The following is an 18,683-nucleotide window of genomic DNA, read 5'->3' as shown; positions in this document are numbered from 1 at the left end:
ACACTGAGACCCACTGAATTTCATCAGCTATTCTTGTAGTGAGGAAGTAGACATAACTGAAGATTAACAGATGACCCACGTATTTATTGTCAAGAAGTGACAATGCTTCTTTCATTATTATATCTCATTATATTTGTTCAAAATTTCTAGTAAATCTTTTAATTTGAGCTTCAAAGCAGAGGAAAGGACTCTGACTTTCAAATAGAATGAGTTTTGACAATGTCTCTGTTCTACAAGCTAGGGAATTTTCTGCAGAAGTCATTTAAAAAGAGTTATCTAGAAGCTTACTTTACAGTTAATCAGTTTTTAACAGAGCAAGCTAAATTGTTATATGAACTAGTCACTAATTTTTTAATCACAGCTATTTGAGTTATTTTTCTCTCACCATCATTCAAATTCTAAAATATTCCAAGGAGCAGTGAGCAAAACCCAGGTTTCTCAACTGAAAATTCTTGCCCCCATTGTTTTAGTCTTTCAGAAACTTTAGAGTACACTAGCTGTGCTTACCCAACTTAATGCTCTGAATTTGATGTATCTGCCTTATTCTACAGGGTATATAAGGAACTTGATCTTGTATCTATGATTTAATAGATAGAGAAGGTTGTAACATCAACAGTCAATCTGTCTTTCATGTTACATTTAGCTAATTTTTTCACAAGCCAGCAAAGAAATTGAACTGTTATGAGAGAAAAACACAAGAATTTCTGATAAAGTTAAACTTATAAATATTGTTCTGTGTCACAAGAACTTTTAAAAAGTTCTGCTTTGGGAAGTCAATATATTAAAAATTTAACGGGAAGGAATTAGTTGACTTTTATAGAGGAATGAGTTTGGTTAACTCTACTCTTCGTAAGGAATTTAGGATGCATGTGTGTCATTTTTATTTTTTTCTTCTGTGTTCCAAGTTGGGTTTTTTTCTGACATTAAAGAAAATCCATCTTACTGTGTTTGACTTTGGTCTGTTGCACTGAGGTAGATTCGGGGTAATTTTTGACTGTTACAGAATCATATAGGTGGAAGTGGACAGTAAAGTAAAAATCTTTGATTAAATCTAAATCACAGCACTGTTGAGGACAGAAGGTAATAATGAATCAAGATGTCTGGTAAAGATGTAAAAGTGTATAGGCCTTTTTTCCCAGTGTGAAAGCTAAGGTATATATATAAGAATGGTCCTACTAAACAATAACTGGCTGTGGTGGTCCCAGGAGCTGTCCTGAAGGTACCAGGCTTGTGTTCTCTATATGATTGTGTATACCACTTAATAACAATGTCTTGTCCTGTGTCTTTCTCTTAGAAAATTACTGCTGCTACTTACTGACATGTATGTTCCATCCCTTCTCTGTCCAATTGTAGATGTACTCCAACAGAGTTGCTTTAAGTGACGAGTTCATCGCACTGCAGCCATTGTCCAGGGCAAGGAATCAGCTGAGCAAAATTAGGTAGAGTAGGAGGGACAGTTCCTCGTCAACTCTTATGCATGCTGAAGGTGAACTAACCAGTGCTGAGAGAGATGGGAAGAGGCATGATTATATAGTGGGTTCAGAGGGCAATACCTGTAGTGCAGATACATTCAGTTTGGTTATTTCTTGGCTTTGCTCTGTGTTTTTGAGCCAAATGCTTCTCCTAAATAGCATGTGTTGTACGTGCTGTTTTTAGGAAAAAAAACATCCCTAGCATGATGCTCAACTTTCAGAATACAGAGCGCTCTTCTTGCATCCATTTTTTAAATAATCACAGTTTCTAGCATGGTTATAATGCTTATAATTTGTTTATAATAAAAATTAGCAGTGCTTTTTGCATGCTGGATAATTTCAGCTTCATAAGGCTGTGACAGGAAGGTCTGTGTATTTCAGGCAGCAGTTTCTTGCAAGTTGTTTGCCTATTATAATTTGCTTTCTCTTATGTTGAAAGGGCAGAAAATGTTTTGTTTGGGTGCAGTACATAAACTTGTGCAGCTAAGGCTTTTTGTGTTTGTTTTGTGCATCTATAAAGTTGAGTGTTGTTTGTTTTCAATGTGTATGAATACGTTTCTAAAAGCATTTGGCTACAAAGTCCTAGAAATTATTTAAAAAAAAAAGATCAAAGTATACATGTGTCTGTGTAGGTAAAGCATTTATGATTCTGAAAGTCTTTGAGTGCACTGAGGTCAGTGCATGAAATGCTGTGAAATGCTTATTGTCATTTGTAAGACTAAAACTTTCATATGCATCAATAATGTCTCAACCTGTTTGATGTTTTATCCCACCCTTACCTACTTACAGCAAGAATTAACGCAACGGACCGATTCCTTTTAAATGTTTTTAAGGTGACTGTTGTTTGAAAACATGCAATAGTTTGCTAGGAGAACCAACCAAGCCACATTTTTGGGACTTAATTGCCATTTGTTAACTGAGGGAAGAAAATAGGAGACAGGAAGCTGACGCTGTAGATTAATAGCAGGGATTAATAGCAGGTTAATTGAAACAGAGGATGAAAGTTCTTTCAAAGAGAATGAAAAAGGTGAAAAGCTTTGTATTTCCTCTGAGAGTATTCTAAACCTTTGCAAGGCAAAATTTGAAATGGATATTGTGTTTAGTTATTAGTTGTCACACTGTGAAACAAATCAAACTAGAATTCCAAGCACCTCAGGGAGATAATGGTGGGGTTTGATTGCTTGGTTTTATCTAATCGCTTACTACCTTTAAAACAGGCAAACTGCAGTAAACCTCTTCAATTTTAGTAAACTTAGCAACATATTGGGGAGATTCCTTTGCAAAACTTTTACAAAAGCTTTTTTAAATTCTGCTTATCAGTGTTGTATAATCTTTTCAAAACTTTGGAAAAATATGTTTACTGGAAACTTCTGTTTTCTTACTGAATTATTACAGTGATGTACGTAGTGCATCATAATTTGCACCAAGAGTTTTAGAACAAAACATTTTTAAACTTCCCAAAACTAAGCATGTTGTTCTCAGAAACTATCCTGTGGATCCCTAACTAAAACAAAGTAAAAAAGAAAATTATTTAATAGGTGGAAACTACTCACTTCACTATACTAAATAATAATTAATTTGGAGTGAAGACTGGGTTAGTTTCTGTAGTGTCCAGAGCAGCTTTTCTCCAAAAGCACTAGAGCAGAGAAAGCAAGGAAAGTTGGAGGAACATGAAACACAGAAAGCTGCTTGGTGAATGTAGCTCTTAGCAGGTAATACCATCACACCTAATTTCTGTATGCCCACCCAGTAATTGCATCTTTTGTGACTGCAGAATGCATTTAGATTGATGAACAGGCTTTGGCAGTGTTTTTTTGTTTATTAAATATGTATTGAAAGCCTCAAAGGGAGCATAGCATCAGGTTAAACTGATTTATGCCTTGTTCTGCAAATGCACTGTTTTGTTGATATACAAAAGGAGAATACTTTACGAATGCAAATTAAAAGGCAAATATGGTGTTGTGATCAATTTTTATGTCTATAGGTTTCACAGTGTGCAAAAAATGTTCAGGTTTATATTAAGTCCATTTGTGATGTACAGTTAAGAGCTTGGGAGGATGTGGGGGTGTCTTTCCAGTGTCCCTGTCATTTGAAGTCAGAAATGCAGTCTCGTGTGTACCTGTCACTTTTTTAACTTGGAATGAAAAGGAAATCAGGTTAGGATCAGGCTTTACATTTAACTGGAGACTGAATACTTCCTTCCAGCTGTCTCTCCTGTTCTTGGAAGGTGTAAAATCTGTATCTTAGGGTCCGTTGTTTCTCATTGCAGTTTTTTTCTTCATTTACAAAGCTTTGTGTATGTATGTATGTGTGTATGTATGTATGTATATATGTGTCTGTGCTTTATAAGAACTGTCAGCATTCTTAAGCTACATGTGAGAACTGTTTCTTGCACAGGTTTTCTCATGTTACTTACTGATGGGATTAACTATGTTTATAATAGAGTTTTTACCTTTGAACAGTGTTTTCGAACTGTACATGATACTAGGGAAATGTATAACTCAAAAAAGGTTCTTATTTACAGGAAAGGCTGTCAGTGGATGTTAAATCTGGGACTCTCAAACTGTATCTTAGCACAGCCGAGACCATGTTCCTTCCCTATCCACAGGCACATGAGTCCACTGTTGCCTTATTTTCCATGCATATCTGTACAGATCTGCTTGCTTCAGCTGCCTCCAGAACTCCAAGCTCCTGGCCATGGCTTCACAGCCTTCATTACCTGTCAATATTTTTTTCTCTAGTTACTGTTGCATAGAATTCCCTTCAATAGCTTTCAGATCTGGTCCAGCCCAGCCACATAGAACTTGAGGACACATTTATGTTCCTTTTACAGTGTATGCTTTATGTAAGGGAAGTATAGTTTCCAAGGAGACTATTCAAGTGCAAACATGTATTTGCACTAGTCAGGTATACCAGAACATCTTAATATGATAAATTTTGAATAAGGCTAATCTCTTCCTTTGCAGGTTTGCATATTGCATTAGCATAGTGCAAGAGGTGCTGATCTATTAGCTAATCCACAGAATCTGTGGAATGAAGAGGAGGTAAATGAGAGAAAAATAGGCTGTTTTGTATTTATCTTCAGTCCCAAAAGTGCATGTATTTACTTAACTGAAGATACTTTTGTCTAATGGCTTTGAAATAACAAAATAATTTGACATTTGTAGGTCTACACAATTCCAAGAGATAAAGAATAGAAAACTGAAAAAAAATATTGAAAACATAGGTGCCAGTGAAGCTGTTAAATCATAGAATCATAGAATGGTTTGGGTTGGAAGGGACCTTAAAGCATCTAGTTCCAACCCACCTGCCATAAGCAGGGGCACCACCTGTTAAAACAGGTCGCTCAAAGTCTAATTGGAATTTTGCTCCACAGTATATTGAGGGTTAAACAGAGTGAGCATTACAGTAGGGAACAAGTTTTAATTTATTAATCGTGGAATTGTAATAACCATCTGAGATACTTTCTGAAACATCTGTGTTGCATCAGATAGACTGGCAGCTAGGACCTGGGCTCAGGAAAATACCCTGCAGTGCTTTTAACTTGATGTACAGGATTAAATACATTTCCTGTTCAGCCAAGTCCCAACTGTGTGTATCATTGTTGTTAAATGTGAATTTGAAGTGTCTGTCCTGTGGCATATAGCATACCCTGAAAGAAGACATACAAACTGAAATGGTCCTTTCTGTTAGAAGGGGGAAAACAAAACTCCAGAATCTGCCACCAAAATCTGAAGATTTGAAATTGATTTCAGATTTGTTGAGTTTTCCCCTTTTGTGGTCTGTGGCACACCAAAAGACTGAACAGTTCTAACACTTGTGCACTTATAAATCATGTTTCATCCACCAAGTACCTTGAAAAAACTGCCTCTTTTTCTTGTAAATATGCCTTCTTCTCTCAAGAGCAGCTCTGTAAAATGAAAGCTCATATAAAAACAGTAACTGTTTTAAAGCAATCCGAGCATGGTGCTTTATAAGATTTGTTGCTTTTTTGTCCTTCTAGATGGAAGAAGATAAGGGTTCAGTCAGCTCAGCATGTGACTTTGCTGAAAGCAGGCACAGAGGGGAGGACAATAGGCAACTGCTAGATCCATCTAGCCTACCCGACAGTTCTTACGTTCACTAGGTAGTACTCCCACTCTACCCTAATGTTTATATACATTTTTTTTTTTTATTTTTATATCATACATAGACAGTCATGAAGCCATCTCCAAAATACCTGTATTTTTCATATCTACAAGAAAATTTGCAACATAGAATGTGGGGTTTATTTTTCCTTATCAAGCTGAGTCATTCTTTAGTTCTGCACTTCAGTTGCTTTTTTTTATTTGTTACATTAAATGGGCCACTATCATATAAAGCATCATGTTTACTATGAGCCTGGGTCGTACCTCATGAAAATATTTTATTTGCAGCCCAAAACTGAATAATACCTGATATTTATCTAGACTTACAAATTTTTAAAGCATTGTCTCTCACACCTTTTGTTTCCTCAGCGTTTGTTTAAGGTCTTCAGAGACCATTGTGCTCTATTGCCTTACCATGCCAAGTTTTACTTTGATATCAGACTGTGATCATAGTTCTTTGCCACAGACAGAAAAGTGAGAAAAAGGACTTTTTATTATCATATAAGTATCTTTCTTCTACATAGTGGATATAAATACAAACATCCATATTCACCAGGCAGTTACATACAATATATAACTACTATTATTTCATTTTTATGTTGTTCTTAACTCAGTCCCAATAATACTCTACACATAATTGTGAGTTTCATAAAAAGAAATGTTGATTTCAGGCTTATGTTAAAGTCACATCTGCTGCTTTTTTTTAAAAGATAATGTTTTCCATACATTGTGGATTAAGTCTGGTCCTAGCTTTTTGTATCTCACTTAAGAAGAATGAAGCAAATTGTAATGAAGAGGCACCAGCCCTCCAAAATCCAGAGCTGAGGGTTCAGTCCATGGCAGCTATTTTGGGTTACTCTTGGTTCTTTGTGTAATATCTAGGTGAGCAGGTTCAAGGGGAAAAAAATACCTGGTCCATCTGTTCCCACATAAAACCACTGTAATGTTACCTTTGGCAGTGACTTCGAAGGTGTTACTTGGTCTACCTCAAGATAATGAATGGACTAAATATTCTTTTTGAAGTCCTACATGTATGAATGTGAGAGTTTATTTTGTATTGCTGTGAACACAGTCATAAAGATCACTGCCTGTGCAGCAGGGAGCATGCATTTTGACCTCCTAATAGGTGTTCCTTGTGCTCTGTGTAATTTCTTGTCTGATGCACTGTGAACACAATGTGAAGTTGCTGTGAAGGTCATATCTGCTAGTACTGCAATGCTGCAAATTGTGCTGCTCCTAATTATGGTATCTTCTGTGTCAGTACAGTTGTGCCCAGATCTGATGGTCATCAAATAAGGCCATTCAGGGACGGACACAAGCTACGAGATGTATTTTGGTTTGATTTTAACTAAAACCACATTTAGGTATTTTGGTTTGCTTTTAACTAAAAACACTTCCAGACCTGTCACTTGCAGTGCTTCTGCTCCTGTCTCTCGGGTATTTACAGAAGCTCATTGCCACAGTAAATGTCCATTTCGTGTCTAGAAGAGCTTCCTTAGGAGTGCGAGTTAGTCAGCAGTGTGCCCTGCAGTCATTCATGGCCTCCAAGGTGCAGCAGCTGAATCAAGGGTTTCAGTCTGTCATGCTGTCTGTAAGTTCATCCAGTCCTGTGTCCTGCAAGCACCACCTTCAGCAGCGTGATGGAAAGATCTGGGGAATGTGGAACAGAGCTGAGGAAGGGGTGGGCAAAGTAAAAGGCGTGGAAATACCTGTTCTGGCTGTGTCCCTGTGTCCTGCTGGTTGGGGTTTCTCTCTGATTTCCCCATTTCTCTTGTTTCTGTTCACTGCCTCTTCTTTTTGTAGTACAAGAATTGTTCTGTTTTGAAGCTGTGAACTGTCCAGTTGCCTGTTTTGGAGGATTAGTAAGGAACGTGCCCACTCATAGTCAACCATTCCCATGGAAATCTCTGAGGTTCTTTGCTTTCCTTGCAGTGTTTGGCAAGCGTGGGTGACATGCAAGAAACTGGGGGTTGGAAACCAAAGTCTCAGAGGGTGATCAAGCATTTGGTCACAAAATGAAAAGCTGGGGAAAGCTCCTAAGTGAGCTGTGTCCTGTCATAGACTAAGATGCCTCCTCTCATATTTCCTGGTTCACTTGTGTCTGGGAGTGAAGTGAGGATAATGGATGCTTAAATTTAGCCTCTGTGTTCAGCATTTGAAAGGATGCCCTCATGGAGAGTTTCAGATTACATTAAAAAGTGTCCCAACACACAATATTTTTATTGACTTTCAGGAAGGATGATGATGTCAGTTATAGATGTTCTTTTTCCAGAAGTACTAAATTTCAGTTAGATTTTGGTTACGCTGCATGTGCAAAACAATATAGAGGACCAATGTGCAAAAGTAATATAGATATTGATCAGTGGTGTTGAACTGAGACCTGTACATCTCTATTGCTCCTTACATTGTGTTTGAGTCTTATTCCCACCTACTAAGATGAACAGTAGAAAGTTAATTATGGTAATGCTGAATTATTCTTCATGCTGGCATGAAACATCAGCTTTTTTTGCATTTAGATAAAAGCTGCTCACAAAATCAGGAATCTTTTCAAATCAGGGGTATCCTGGGTAGACATAGAATATAAATTATTATACAAAGTTGCATTCTACAGTGGTGGAAAATTATTTTCCCTCAGGTTGCTGTATTGTATTCTGCAGCCTTGATCTGAAGCTCTCTCTTGATAGATTTCCCTTAAAATAGGACAGACCTGCAGCTTGTATGAATTCTTGTGTGTCTGCTGAGGTTAATCAAGGTATCACAGCTTAAACTGCATGATGCTGTGCTCCAGAGGTTCATTATAGCTGTGACACAGAATTGCTGACCAGTTGATTTCCAACATTAGGCAGAGATGGTGCAGAGAAGGCTGCATGCAGCCTTGGTGCAAACCTTGGTAAAATCAAACTTTAATGTACTATTAATAGCGCTACCATTTACCTTAGGAAAAATTACCATTCCCCTTACCAAAATTACAGATTTTCCTTAGGAAGGGTAATGGTAATGTCATTTATCATTTCAGTTCTATAGAACTGAAAAATATTCAACACTCTTTAACTTTAAGAAAACATGCTTTTCCTAAGTATTTTCTGATAATGCCTTCGGCACTGGAATCTGTGAATACTAATTATTATTTTTATTTCCTTCTTCCAGCTTACTGAGGCAGGTTCAGGTGTCAACTGCTTGGACTCCATGTGCTGCTTCTCAGATGGGGAAACAGCATGCACATCTCTTAGAAGAATGCTGGAACGACTAATGGGGAGGTGTAGTCCAACCCGGGTCAACAGGTGTGGCATTTCTCTCAATAGCCTTTGCTGCAGACGATTCTCCTATAAACTGGAACCCGATGAGCCTGCAGCAATAGATATCTAGCAAACCAGCTGCAGGTTTTGCTTATTTATGTAGAAAATGCACCTCCTTATTGTACTTTTTTTCACCTAAAAGATTAGTTTCTTGTTTCTTTTGAGTGCTTTCTTTTGGGATGGGGAGGAAGAAAAATGGTGTTCAAAAGGTTTCTGTTACAACGTTTAGTTTGGCTTACTGCAAGATCTTCTGTTATTTCTGTCTCTTGATTTGTATATTCTTCTCTTTAGAAAATCAAGCCTTGCTGCTGTTTTTGTTCTCCTATTTATGATTTTTTTTTTTTTTTTTTTTTACCTTCAAAAATCAGGAGTTGTTTGTAAAGTTGAAAGACTTTCCCCTGTGATTCTTGATGTACAACCTCCAAATATTTACCTTGGAGCTTGCATTACTCCTGAAGATACATAAAAGGCTCACACTTCCCACCTTAAATATAACTTCATTCTTAGAAGGAGAGTCTTTAAAGCTTTCAGCCATGGATTGATATGAAGATGAAATATTTTTGTAGCATAACTTTTATAGTCTATTTCTAAAATCAGAGTAATTGACTGAACAGAGCCTTCAGGTTCTAAGAATTTTAAACGTTTTTTTGGTTCTAGAAGGTATATTGTCAAAAATCATGTGTGCCATTCCAAAATATGTGCTAAATGAATCTTTTTCCTTCACAAACCATGTGTGAAACAAACCTCAGTGGGATAAAAGCAAGTTAGAGTAATTGAATCCATCTAAGGAGCAATACTGCTCTTGCAGGTGGCATATCTGTGAGAAAAGCTCTTTCTAAATCTTCAAATGTGCCATCTCCCCATTTCCAAATAAAGAGGGATAGCTAACAAACATGGAAATATTTGGGGGTAGAAATAAAAGTAGTCTTTTGTACATCGTAATCTCCCAGTCCTTGAATGATATCATGGTCCTTCACTGGTCAAAAGGCAAACCTGAAGAAGTTGCACTTGATGCATTAACAAGGAAGCTCATTTTGTATTTGAACAGTTTTGTCTCTTTTGGTTAAAGGCTGTGATATCATTCATTCAGTATAAAACCTCTGTGGATAATTTTCACAGACAAGCTTTGTCAGTTCTGATTCTGCCTTTAGGTCTTGACTTGGTATGTAGTACATCTCTGTTCTGAATTCTTGCGTTGAACACAGTGTCTGTGGTTTCAGTCAGTTTCTGTCTTCTGGCTTGCTTATGAAATGCATTCAACATTTCTACAAATCTAGAGTATGATTATGCAAAGTGTTTCATTCCATATGAAAAATGAACTGTTATGATTAAGTACATTTTTATTTCGAAATCGCTGTATAGAAAGTGGGCATGATGTGTAAAATAAACAATTTAATAGAATTTTTATCTACAAGGTGAGCATTTAATGGGTCTAAAAATCAACATTTTTGTAGCAGTTGCTCTAAGGTTTTCTTGGGTTTTTTTCCACTTCTCTGTAAAACTGTACTTTCCAAATGAGTAACTTTTCATGCTACTTTCTTCATTTATTGTTATCTAATTAGGGCAGAATTTTAGTTAACATTTGCCATAGTAATATGTAGTCTTATCAGGTAGGTATTGTGTGTTTATTTTTCTGGAGTGCATTTACATTTTTACGATTTCCTCTTTCTTTCCCACCCCGTTTTTCTTTCTTTAAGAATTACAGATACTTACTGCAGATAACTCATATTTGACAGAATATTAAACCCTTGTTGAAGATTGCTTTTTCTCAGGTTTCTTGTCTGCTTACCTCATGTAATTTTCAGACCAAGTTCCATCTATCTGAATAATTCTAGAGTTGTTAGAACACGAATGTTATTATGTTTAATCAATATGCAAAACTATATTGGTGCTACACTAAGGGCTTGAAATTCTGCAGTTTTTGCTTCTGCCTCTGGTTGAAATTACTCGGAACAGTGTTCTAGTTTCACTTAAACTTATGTACAGTACAACTAGAGAAGACATCTTTTAAAATTTCAGTTTTAGTTGCTTTCTTCGATTACTTCAGTTCCTTCCACTCAGTGTTGACATTTAAAATCTGGACTTAATGTCTATGATACTAAAGACTAGTTTTCCTCCTACCCTTTCCTGGTAATCTGCAGAAGTGTCTCTTTTTTTTTCTTTTCATTCTTTTTTTTTTCTTTTTTCTTTTTTTTTTTTTAATGCTTGAATTACATGAAGCAGTTACAAGTTGTGAAATGTTGAAGGTACAAATCTATTTGGTGATTTCAGAATGCTTGTAAAAGTGCTAAGGCTTTGTTTGCAAGCTTGAGCTGCTTTTATTTTCACCTGAAGCTGCCATCTTCAGAAGATTGTGCAGTCCCACACAGGATGGTTTTTTGAATACTTGTGCTTTATATTCAACCAGGTGGTGGCTGCAAATTATTTTTGTTGAAATAAGCCATGCTGATAAATATATTGTCTATGTATGTGCTGTAGAATGAAGAGCACTATTTAAAACGATGTTGTTGTAGTTAGCTTGTGTTGAATTCTGTGCTCCCAATATTCTGTCAAATATGATATTCTGTCAAATACAAAGACTGAACATGAAATCAATCACAGTATCAAATTTTGATAGAAACTTTGAGTCAAAGCTGTACAAATGCTTGGAGTAGTGGGCCACAGGAATATAGTCTCTCTTACTCAATTTGCTGTTTATAAAATGTGTTTGAGAAGTATTTTCTATAGCTTCATTCACCAGTTAGAATATAAAATGTGTGTTGTGGTATGATAAAATGCATTCTTGTCTGTCTGTTCCATTGAATTGTCTGTTGTCTTGTCAGTCACTAAAATATTAAGAATTCTGGATCACATGCATACTTGTACAGTAGGTTTCATTACTGAGTTGTTTGGATTTCCCATTAGTGGTCCTTGTGTTAAGGCACTGCATGTAAAAGTTCTAAAGAAACAGCAGATTTCTGATAGAGGCATATTTGGAGTATAAGTTCATTATAATTTGATTTCCTGCATTCCAACCTTTTATTGTTCAGTTTTTCACATACATTCCTGTAATACTGTCCAGCCAAGAAGAGTGTTTCTTCTGAAGTATTACTCTGTCCTTAAGAGAAAGACCTTGCAAAATCCCATCTGAGTCCAAAGCTGGTAGTTTCCTGGTGCCTTAAAGTTAAATTTCACAGCAAGGGATGGAAAAGATACATGACTGCAGACATGTTTTACCTACCAGTGACTTGAGGCAGCAGTAAGCAGGTCACCACGGTGCATCCCACAAGGCTTTTACCAGCTTGACTTTAGGCTGCATCAGATTGTAGCATTTGTGGTGCCTGAATTTACACTTGCAACATGCAGGCTTTCCTTGAGGCACAGCATTAAAATGTTATAAAAAAAAAAAAATGCTGGCATATAAATCTCTGATCATTTTAGTTCATGGTTATGAAAATACCTGCAGCTGCAAGTAAACTTTGCCAGAAAGAGAAACACAGCATGGTTAATGACACAGCTGAATGCATTGCCATAATAAAGGTTTGAATGAATTGCCTACATGAAATTAACAGATTAGTCTTTTGAAGAGTTAGATTTGCTTGATCTCGTAACGCTTTTTATCTTCTGCTTTCGTAGACTTTTCTCCTCACCTCTAGATTATAAATTCCCAGTCAGCCAAACTTTTCTTTTATTGTTACTTTAGATCATGGAGTTCATCGGATCCCTTCTATGCCAACGACAGAAGCATCTTGACTCTCTCCACAATGGACTCACCCACTTGTTAACAGGGACATTTGTTAATGCCTTGTGGAAGCCATGTGGTGCTCACACACCTGTAGTGAGTTCAGTGCTACATCCTTGCCCTAGGAAAGACTACTGAATACAAACTGGGGCTTGTCTTGTGGCCTAGCATAAGTCATGTGGACAGTAATTGCTTCCAATATTTTTTTCTCATTATATACACAAATCGCTAAATAATTTTTTTTTTAAAGAATGCTTTGACCTCTAACCACAGATTATTTTGTTACCATGTGAATGGATTGAAATCCTCCATTTGATACTTGAGATGTCACTGTGTGTTGTGACAAAATCTTTCTCCTCCTGTGATCCAGTAGAATTTGCACAAAGAAACTTCAAAAAGTTGCATTTTTCATGAAGACCTTTCACTTTGAACACACACATTAATTTTGAGCTGTCTTACGGTTAATAGTTTGGAAATCAATTTTGTTTCCATGGATGGTTACTATAGTCTATAAGCAATTAGTTTAGTAATTTTTGAGAGTACAGTGCAATTCAAATATTTATGCTGGTGTATGAATGGCAATATATTAGTCATTGCATTGAAAAACACTATTAACTTTTACAGTTTAATATTTTGGAATAATAAGGAGTATAACAGGTCACTGTTCTCAAATATAATTCAGAAGCCAGTCATCTTTTATTATGCCCTGTGTGTTTTGTTAACAGTTCTTGATCTTGACATGGAAAAATAAGCAAGAATTGGTGGATAGCATAGAAGTCTCACTAGCATAAATTTTTTGAATTATCCTTTTAAAGTTGGGGAATTTTTGCATGTTTTATTCTTTTTCATGTATTTATATTTCGTCATGTTGTACTTTGAAGATACAAAATTAATCTGAAGGATCTGAGACATTGATGGCAATGTTTTGATACCTAAGTATGCCAATAAAAATAAATTGCACAGATGGAGCTTTGAATGGTACATCTTGCAGGTACATCTGTTCTCCCAGTATGAATGTGTCTGCATGTTTGGGGCTGTGTAGTAGCATTTGCCTGTGCATTCAGCTCAGGTGACCAAACCTACTGCTTGTCTTGAGATGTGGGAGGTAAAATGGTGGTGCTGCCACCAGGGACATCTGTAGGGCATTGCCTTGGGCACAGCAGTTTCTGTGGCTGGTGAAATGGCTGCTGCTCCTGGACCCTTGTTTAGGTATTCAATTTTAAATCAATTTCTGTTACTGACAACCCAGCAACATTTTTAGGAATCTTCCTGTCAGACAGTGAAAGATACAAAGCTGCATATTAAGCAGTAAACCCAACACAGACTTAATAACCTAGACTGTAAATAACACCTACAAACTTTGTTATAAAAAGATGCAGTTAAGCTTAGGATTTGGACAACCCAATATTAGCTGCTTTCACCCTACTTGCACAGGTTTCCACTGTTGGCCTAAGTGCTGTCTCCCAAGCAAATACTTCTTATTTCATAATTCAGGCAGGCACATCTTGCCCTCCTGGTATGATACCTCAGTGGGGCTGTTGCCAGAAGGGTGAATGCCACTCTTCTTGTTATGGTCATGCCAAATTCTGAGTTCGAGCTGCAGGGGAGGAAGTGTTCAAGAGGTCCAACATTTTTCTCTGTATCAAATTTTTCTGATGTTCCTTACCTATAAATGGCTCTTCTCTTCATTATTCTTCTATATGACTTTAACCAGTATAATTTCAATTGTCCTCTTGAAACTTTATTTTTACGTTAATAACTTAAAGCTTTACTCTAAATAAAAGGCTACAGGTACTGTTGGATTTTTCAATATCTCATTATCCAAGACAGAAGAAACAAAAGCAAAACACTGCAAATTTTGCTTTTAAATAACTGTTTCATTCAGTGTTTAGAGTTCATATCTGTATCTTGCAGGAAGGCTGAAGCTTGAAAATGTCATCTGTACACTGGATCCTCACAATGAGCATCCATATGATTAAGAAATAACTAGAAATAGTCATGTGTATTCACTGTAATAGATTTAACATGTGACATGATTGCATATAGCTTGAAACCTTGTTCCTATGCAGAGATGCAATAAACTGGTTGTCATCTCATCAGTTTCCAAGAAAACTTTTATCCAGATGCTCAGCAGTAAAACAAGGACACTTGGCTTTCACCCATTCCTGTAACTTACTTTATAAATAATGTATATAATATTAAATGTCTTTAAAACAATGTAATTTTTACAACATCTAATCAGGTATCTGCTGTTCAGCTGTCTCTTATGTCTAAATCACAATGTTCCACTTCTCAGAAGTACTTGTTTGTCCTCGTCAGCCATAGCATTCTCATCATCCAGTCTGTGACCATGTAACCTCATCAGTGTGTGTGGTTTGTGTAGTGTGTGCAGACTGGGGCCAGTTTGCTACAGAAGGCAGAGGCTGTGATGTACAACCCCACTCCAAGCATTTAGATTGGCTCAGCTCTGTAAGTGTATGTATTTTGGCTTTTACCACACAAATATTTTGATATTTGCACAAAAACAGCACGGTCCTATATATGAAGAATAATTCACGTTCATTATGTGTTTCTTTAAAACCTTCCATCTCCTCCCTCTCCCCCCTGCTTTCCCTTTTCCCAGTGTTTGTAAGGTTACCGAAGAAACATGCATTTAAACAGTTCAGGAAGAACTTAAGAATCCATCTGTCTGCCAAGGTATATTTTTCTATTTGCAGTAAATTTAAGTCAGTAATTTCTCGTTTAATAAGAACATAGAATTGGTTTGCATAAGACCAGATTCTTTGGTCTGACAAATATCTTGGATGGAAGAAGTGGCAATGTTTTTGTACTGTCACAAAACTTTCAGAATTGTTTCTATTCAAGGAAAAGGCATTTGTGTATTTCTTTGACAGCTGAAGTGTATGTAGCAGTCATTGTACATTGGGTACAGTGTAGAATTCTTCATGAAACTCTGCTATTTCACTGCAATGCCAGCTTTGTTGTTGTTGTTTTCTTTTTCTTCCAGAGAAGGAAGTGTTTTAGAATTGCCTCTTAGCCTTGAAATCCATAACATGTGGCAGAAAAACCTATAGTAGATATTCTTAGTAAAAAGCAAGTGATGTAAAGTCACCTTACTGTGTTTCTGAGGATGCACCTTCTCCATAGCCACCTTCAGAGCAGGATAGTGCTCTCAGCAGATTTTGATTCTTGTTCTGTCAAAAATAGCATTTGTGTTTTTGTTACTTAGAACAATATAATTTTAGTTACCAAACTTAATGCCTTCTAAAGGGTGCAGTGGGAAAGATTAAGTGGGAAGATGCTTTGAATTGTTTCACAAACTAAAATGTAAATTTCTGTTTTAAAAATTCTGTATATTTTTTAAGGTTAGGGCAGGGGAATGAATAAATTAATAAATGCAAAGGAAGAAGTACTAAAACTTTGGCTTTATGTGTTCAGAATGATTTCTTGTTTTCTAGTGCAAAAGATAATTAAGAAAAATATGCAACTTAGAATGCATATTAGGTAACTATAATTTCTTACTGAAATCTAGTAGTACTTTCAAACACGTTTTTTTATGACAGTAAAACTTCTATATTGAAAAAAAATACCTTTTTTTTTCTTTTTTTTTTTTTTTTTTTTGGTATTGGCAGTGTCTCAAAGCTGTAGCCTACATTATATTAATAGTTTTATCTGGCTCTTCTATACTTCTAAATGTTAGTGATTTGGTGAAATTCAGTGTTCAAAAAATGCTCAATCACAGTGTGCTTCTGAACCATTTATTTTGAGATTCTTGTTTCCTTAGAGTAGAACTCATCGTCACTGCCCTGGCCACTGCCTTGTCACACAGACAGCACTGGGGTTCAGGAGTTATTCCTAGCGCTGGGCGAACCGTTCACCATGGACTCACCTCAGCCTTTCTTCTGGTCCTAAGTTATTTCCCAGTTAAACTTCCTTCTTTGCAGATCTGTCGGGGTTGCTTTTCTGTGAATTATTTTTGGTAGTTTTGTGGGATTTTTTTTTGGCTTCTGTTACTTGCTTCCAGTGGCATGATTTGTCTGGTTTCTGCTCTCTATGGAATGACACAGTTTGTAAACAGGAGAAAAGCTTTGGATGCTCTGTCAGCTCTTGCCCTCAGCTGTCTCAGAAGCAGAAGTCACATCTGTATTTGCAAGGCTTCTGCTTTCCTTAGATTTTTCTTCCTTCAGCTTAAATGCTGCTCATAGAAGCATCAGAAATACTCAATAGAGAGACCACGTGTGCTGCCCAAGCTGCTGTGGCTTTCATTAGGAGAAATGTTCTCATGGATTTGGAGTGCTCGCCTTGCTGTTGCCACACTCTGCTTTATCACACTGAGTACGTGCAGTTGTCATCACTGTAGATACAATTTTTTTGTTGTTGTTTCCAGTTTGTATAAATGCACAGGCATGAATAAACCTGGGCGGGGGGGGGCTGTGGCCTCTAGGCCTCTTTCTGTTAACATGAAGGGGAAAGACAAGGAATATACTGATTTGATGCCAACTGTGACTTGTTTGGTAGAAAACCTGAAATTCTAAAGGAGATTCCCTACATTAGCAGGTTCTCTACCTCATTATCTCAGTGGGGGTAAAGGGTAATCCATGGGGCAAGTTATTAAAACTGAGACTCTTTCAGGTATAAGACATCCTTAGTGTAGTAAAGAATATATTTTTATAATTCCCCAATTTCCAGCTAAAGTCCCTTGAGATAGTTCAGGTCATATGCATACAAAATAACAAATCATCCAGATTCCTGTGTTTCATTGAAGTGTTAACAAGTTGGGGGGGGTTGTTTGGTTTTGGTGGGATTTTTGTTTTGTTTGCTTTGGATTGTTTTGTTTTTAAGAAACACTTGAATGGTACCATCTCAGCAGAAAGTAAGTTTTTAAAAGATGTTGATCCTTAATTTTAAGCAATTAAGGGGCTTTGTCAACTGGAAACTGTAGCAATAATTGGTATAAAAAATTTGGACCTCTGACACTGTGGCTGCCTCATGTTATTTTTTTTTTTTTTTCTATTTTGATCTCTGACAGTGAGTCGATGTGCTTGCTCATTGTACAGCTTGGTCAGTAGAAGTTGTTTTAAAAATGAAATTATATTTATTAAATAAAACTTTCACTTCTAGCCGAGTCACTGTTTGACTTATTGTCAGGGTTTAACACTGGGCCAGCAATTAACCCAATGACAGATACTCTCTCTGAATCCCCATCTCTGACAAGGAGAGAGAATAAGGGAGATTTATGGGTTGAAAACTAAACTACACAGCTTTAATGAAACATTAATGCTAAAAAAGGAAAATTTGTTAAATATATACAAATATACAGATGTATGATACCCCCTTTTCCCCAATAATTTTTACACCACCACTGAGGCTGCTGGGCAGCCCTGGGGAAGTCCAGGCTGGACTCCTGGAGTCAGCAGCAGGAACACAGATTCAGGTAGGGACCACAGGAAGGGACAGAATCCTCCCAGGATACCAAAGCAAATGAGCAGGTGAGGAAGGGTGAAGGCGAAGGGGCTTGACCTTCATAATCCCTCAAATTTATATGGAGTAGGGGATGGAATCCTCTGCTCAGTTCTGGCCACCTGTCTTGTCCACTCCTCCCTAAGGGAGGGGTGCAGGTGTGAGCTCTTTACTCCCTTTCTCTTTCCAGAGAACAAGATGTTCCTCGGAACTGAGCAGTGGCCTTCAGTCTGCAGCCCATTCTCCAGCAGTAACCATAAACATTGAGCATCATCAGTCCCAGAAGCAGACACTGAGAAACAGGCTGTTAATTTCAGCAAGAACAGCTACTTATGAGAGACTTAGCTGAAAGCAAAATTACAAGGCAGAAAATTAGTTCTACCCTGGCCTGAACCAGGACAATTAATTATGTATATTTTTTTAGAAGCCAACATGTCAGAGAAAAGTAAAGCTTACCACACTGTGTGCCTGGGATCAAGGTTGAAGATACATTCCCAGCAGGCACACACACACACACCCACTCACCACTTCCTATGGTGCATGCCAAGCACAAAGATCACTGACATGAGCACATATGGATGGGCTTGCTTTGCTGCCTTCTCTGCCT

General features: G+C 37.1%; 1 protein-coding gene across 6 annotated transcripts in view; it reads left to right on the top strand.

Moving 5' to 3' along the window:
* The window catches only part of ATP11B (ATPase phospholipid transporting 11B (putative)), a 62,289-nt gene extending 44,548 nt beyond the window's left edge, over positions 1-17,741 (top strand). For 2 of the 6 annotated variants that reach the window (XM_071752586.1, XM_071752585.1), the window contains one exon: positions 8,747-11,670. In XM_071752586.1, the coding sequence (XP_071608687.1) occupies positions 8,747-8,965 (219 nt within the window). In that variant the 3' untranslated portion in view covers positions 8,966-11,670. Of the gene's footprint in view, positions 1-1,353; positions 1,440-5,475; positions 5,588-8,746; positions 11,671-12,577; positions 13,598-15,239 lie in introns of those variants that run through there. The other 4 variants (XM_071752588.1, XM_071752587.1, XM_071752590.1 and 1 more) reach the window with 4 other exon arrangements.
* The last annotated feature ends 942 nt before the right edge of the window (positions 17,742-18,683 follow it).

The sequence above is a fragment of the Heliangelus exortis genome, chromosome 9 (genome assembly GCF_036169615.1).
Source record: "Heliangelus exortis chromosome 9, bHelExo1.hap1, whole genome shotgun sequence".
Classification (NCBI taxonomy): domain Eukaryota; kingdom Metazoa; phylum Chordata; class Aves; order Apodiformes; family Trochilidae; genus Heliangelus; species Heliangelus exortis.
Note: the sequence above shows the minus strand (reverse complement) of the source record. Positions and strands in the feature narration are given on the sequence as shown.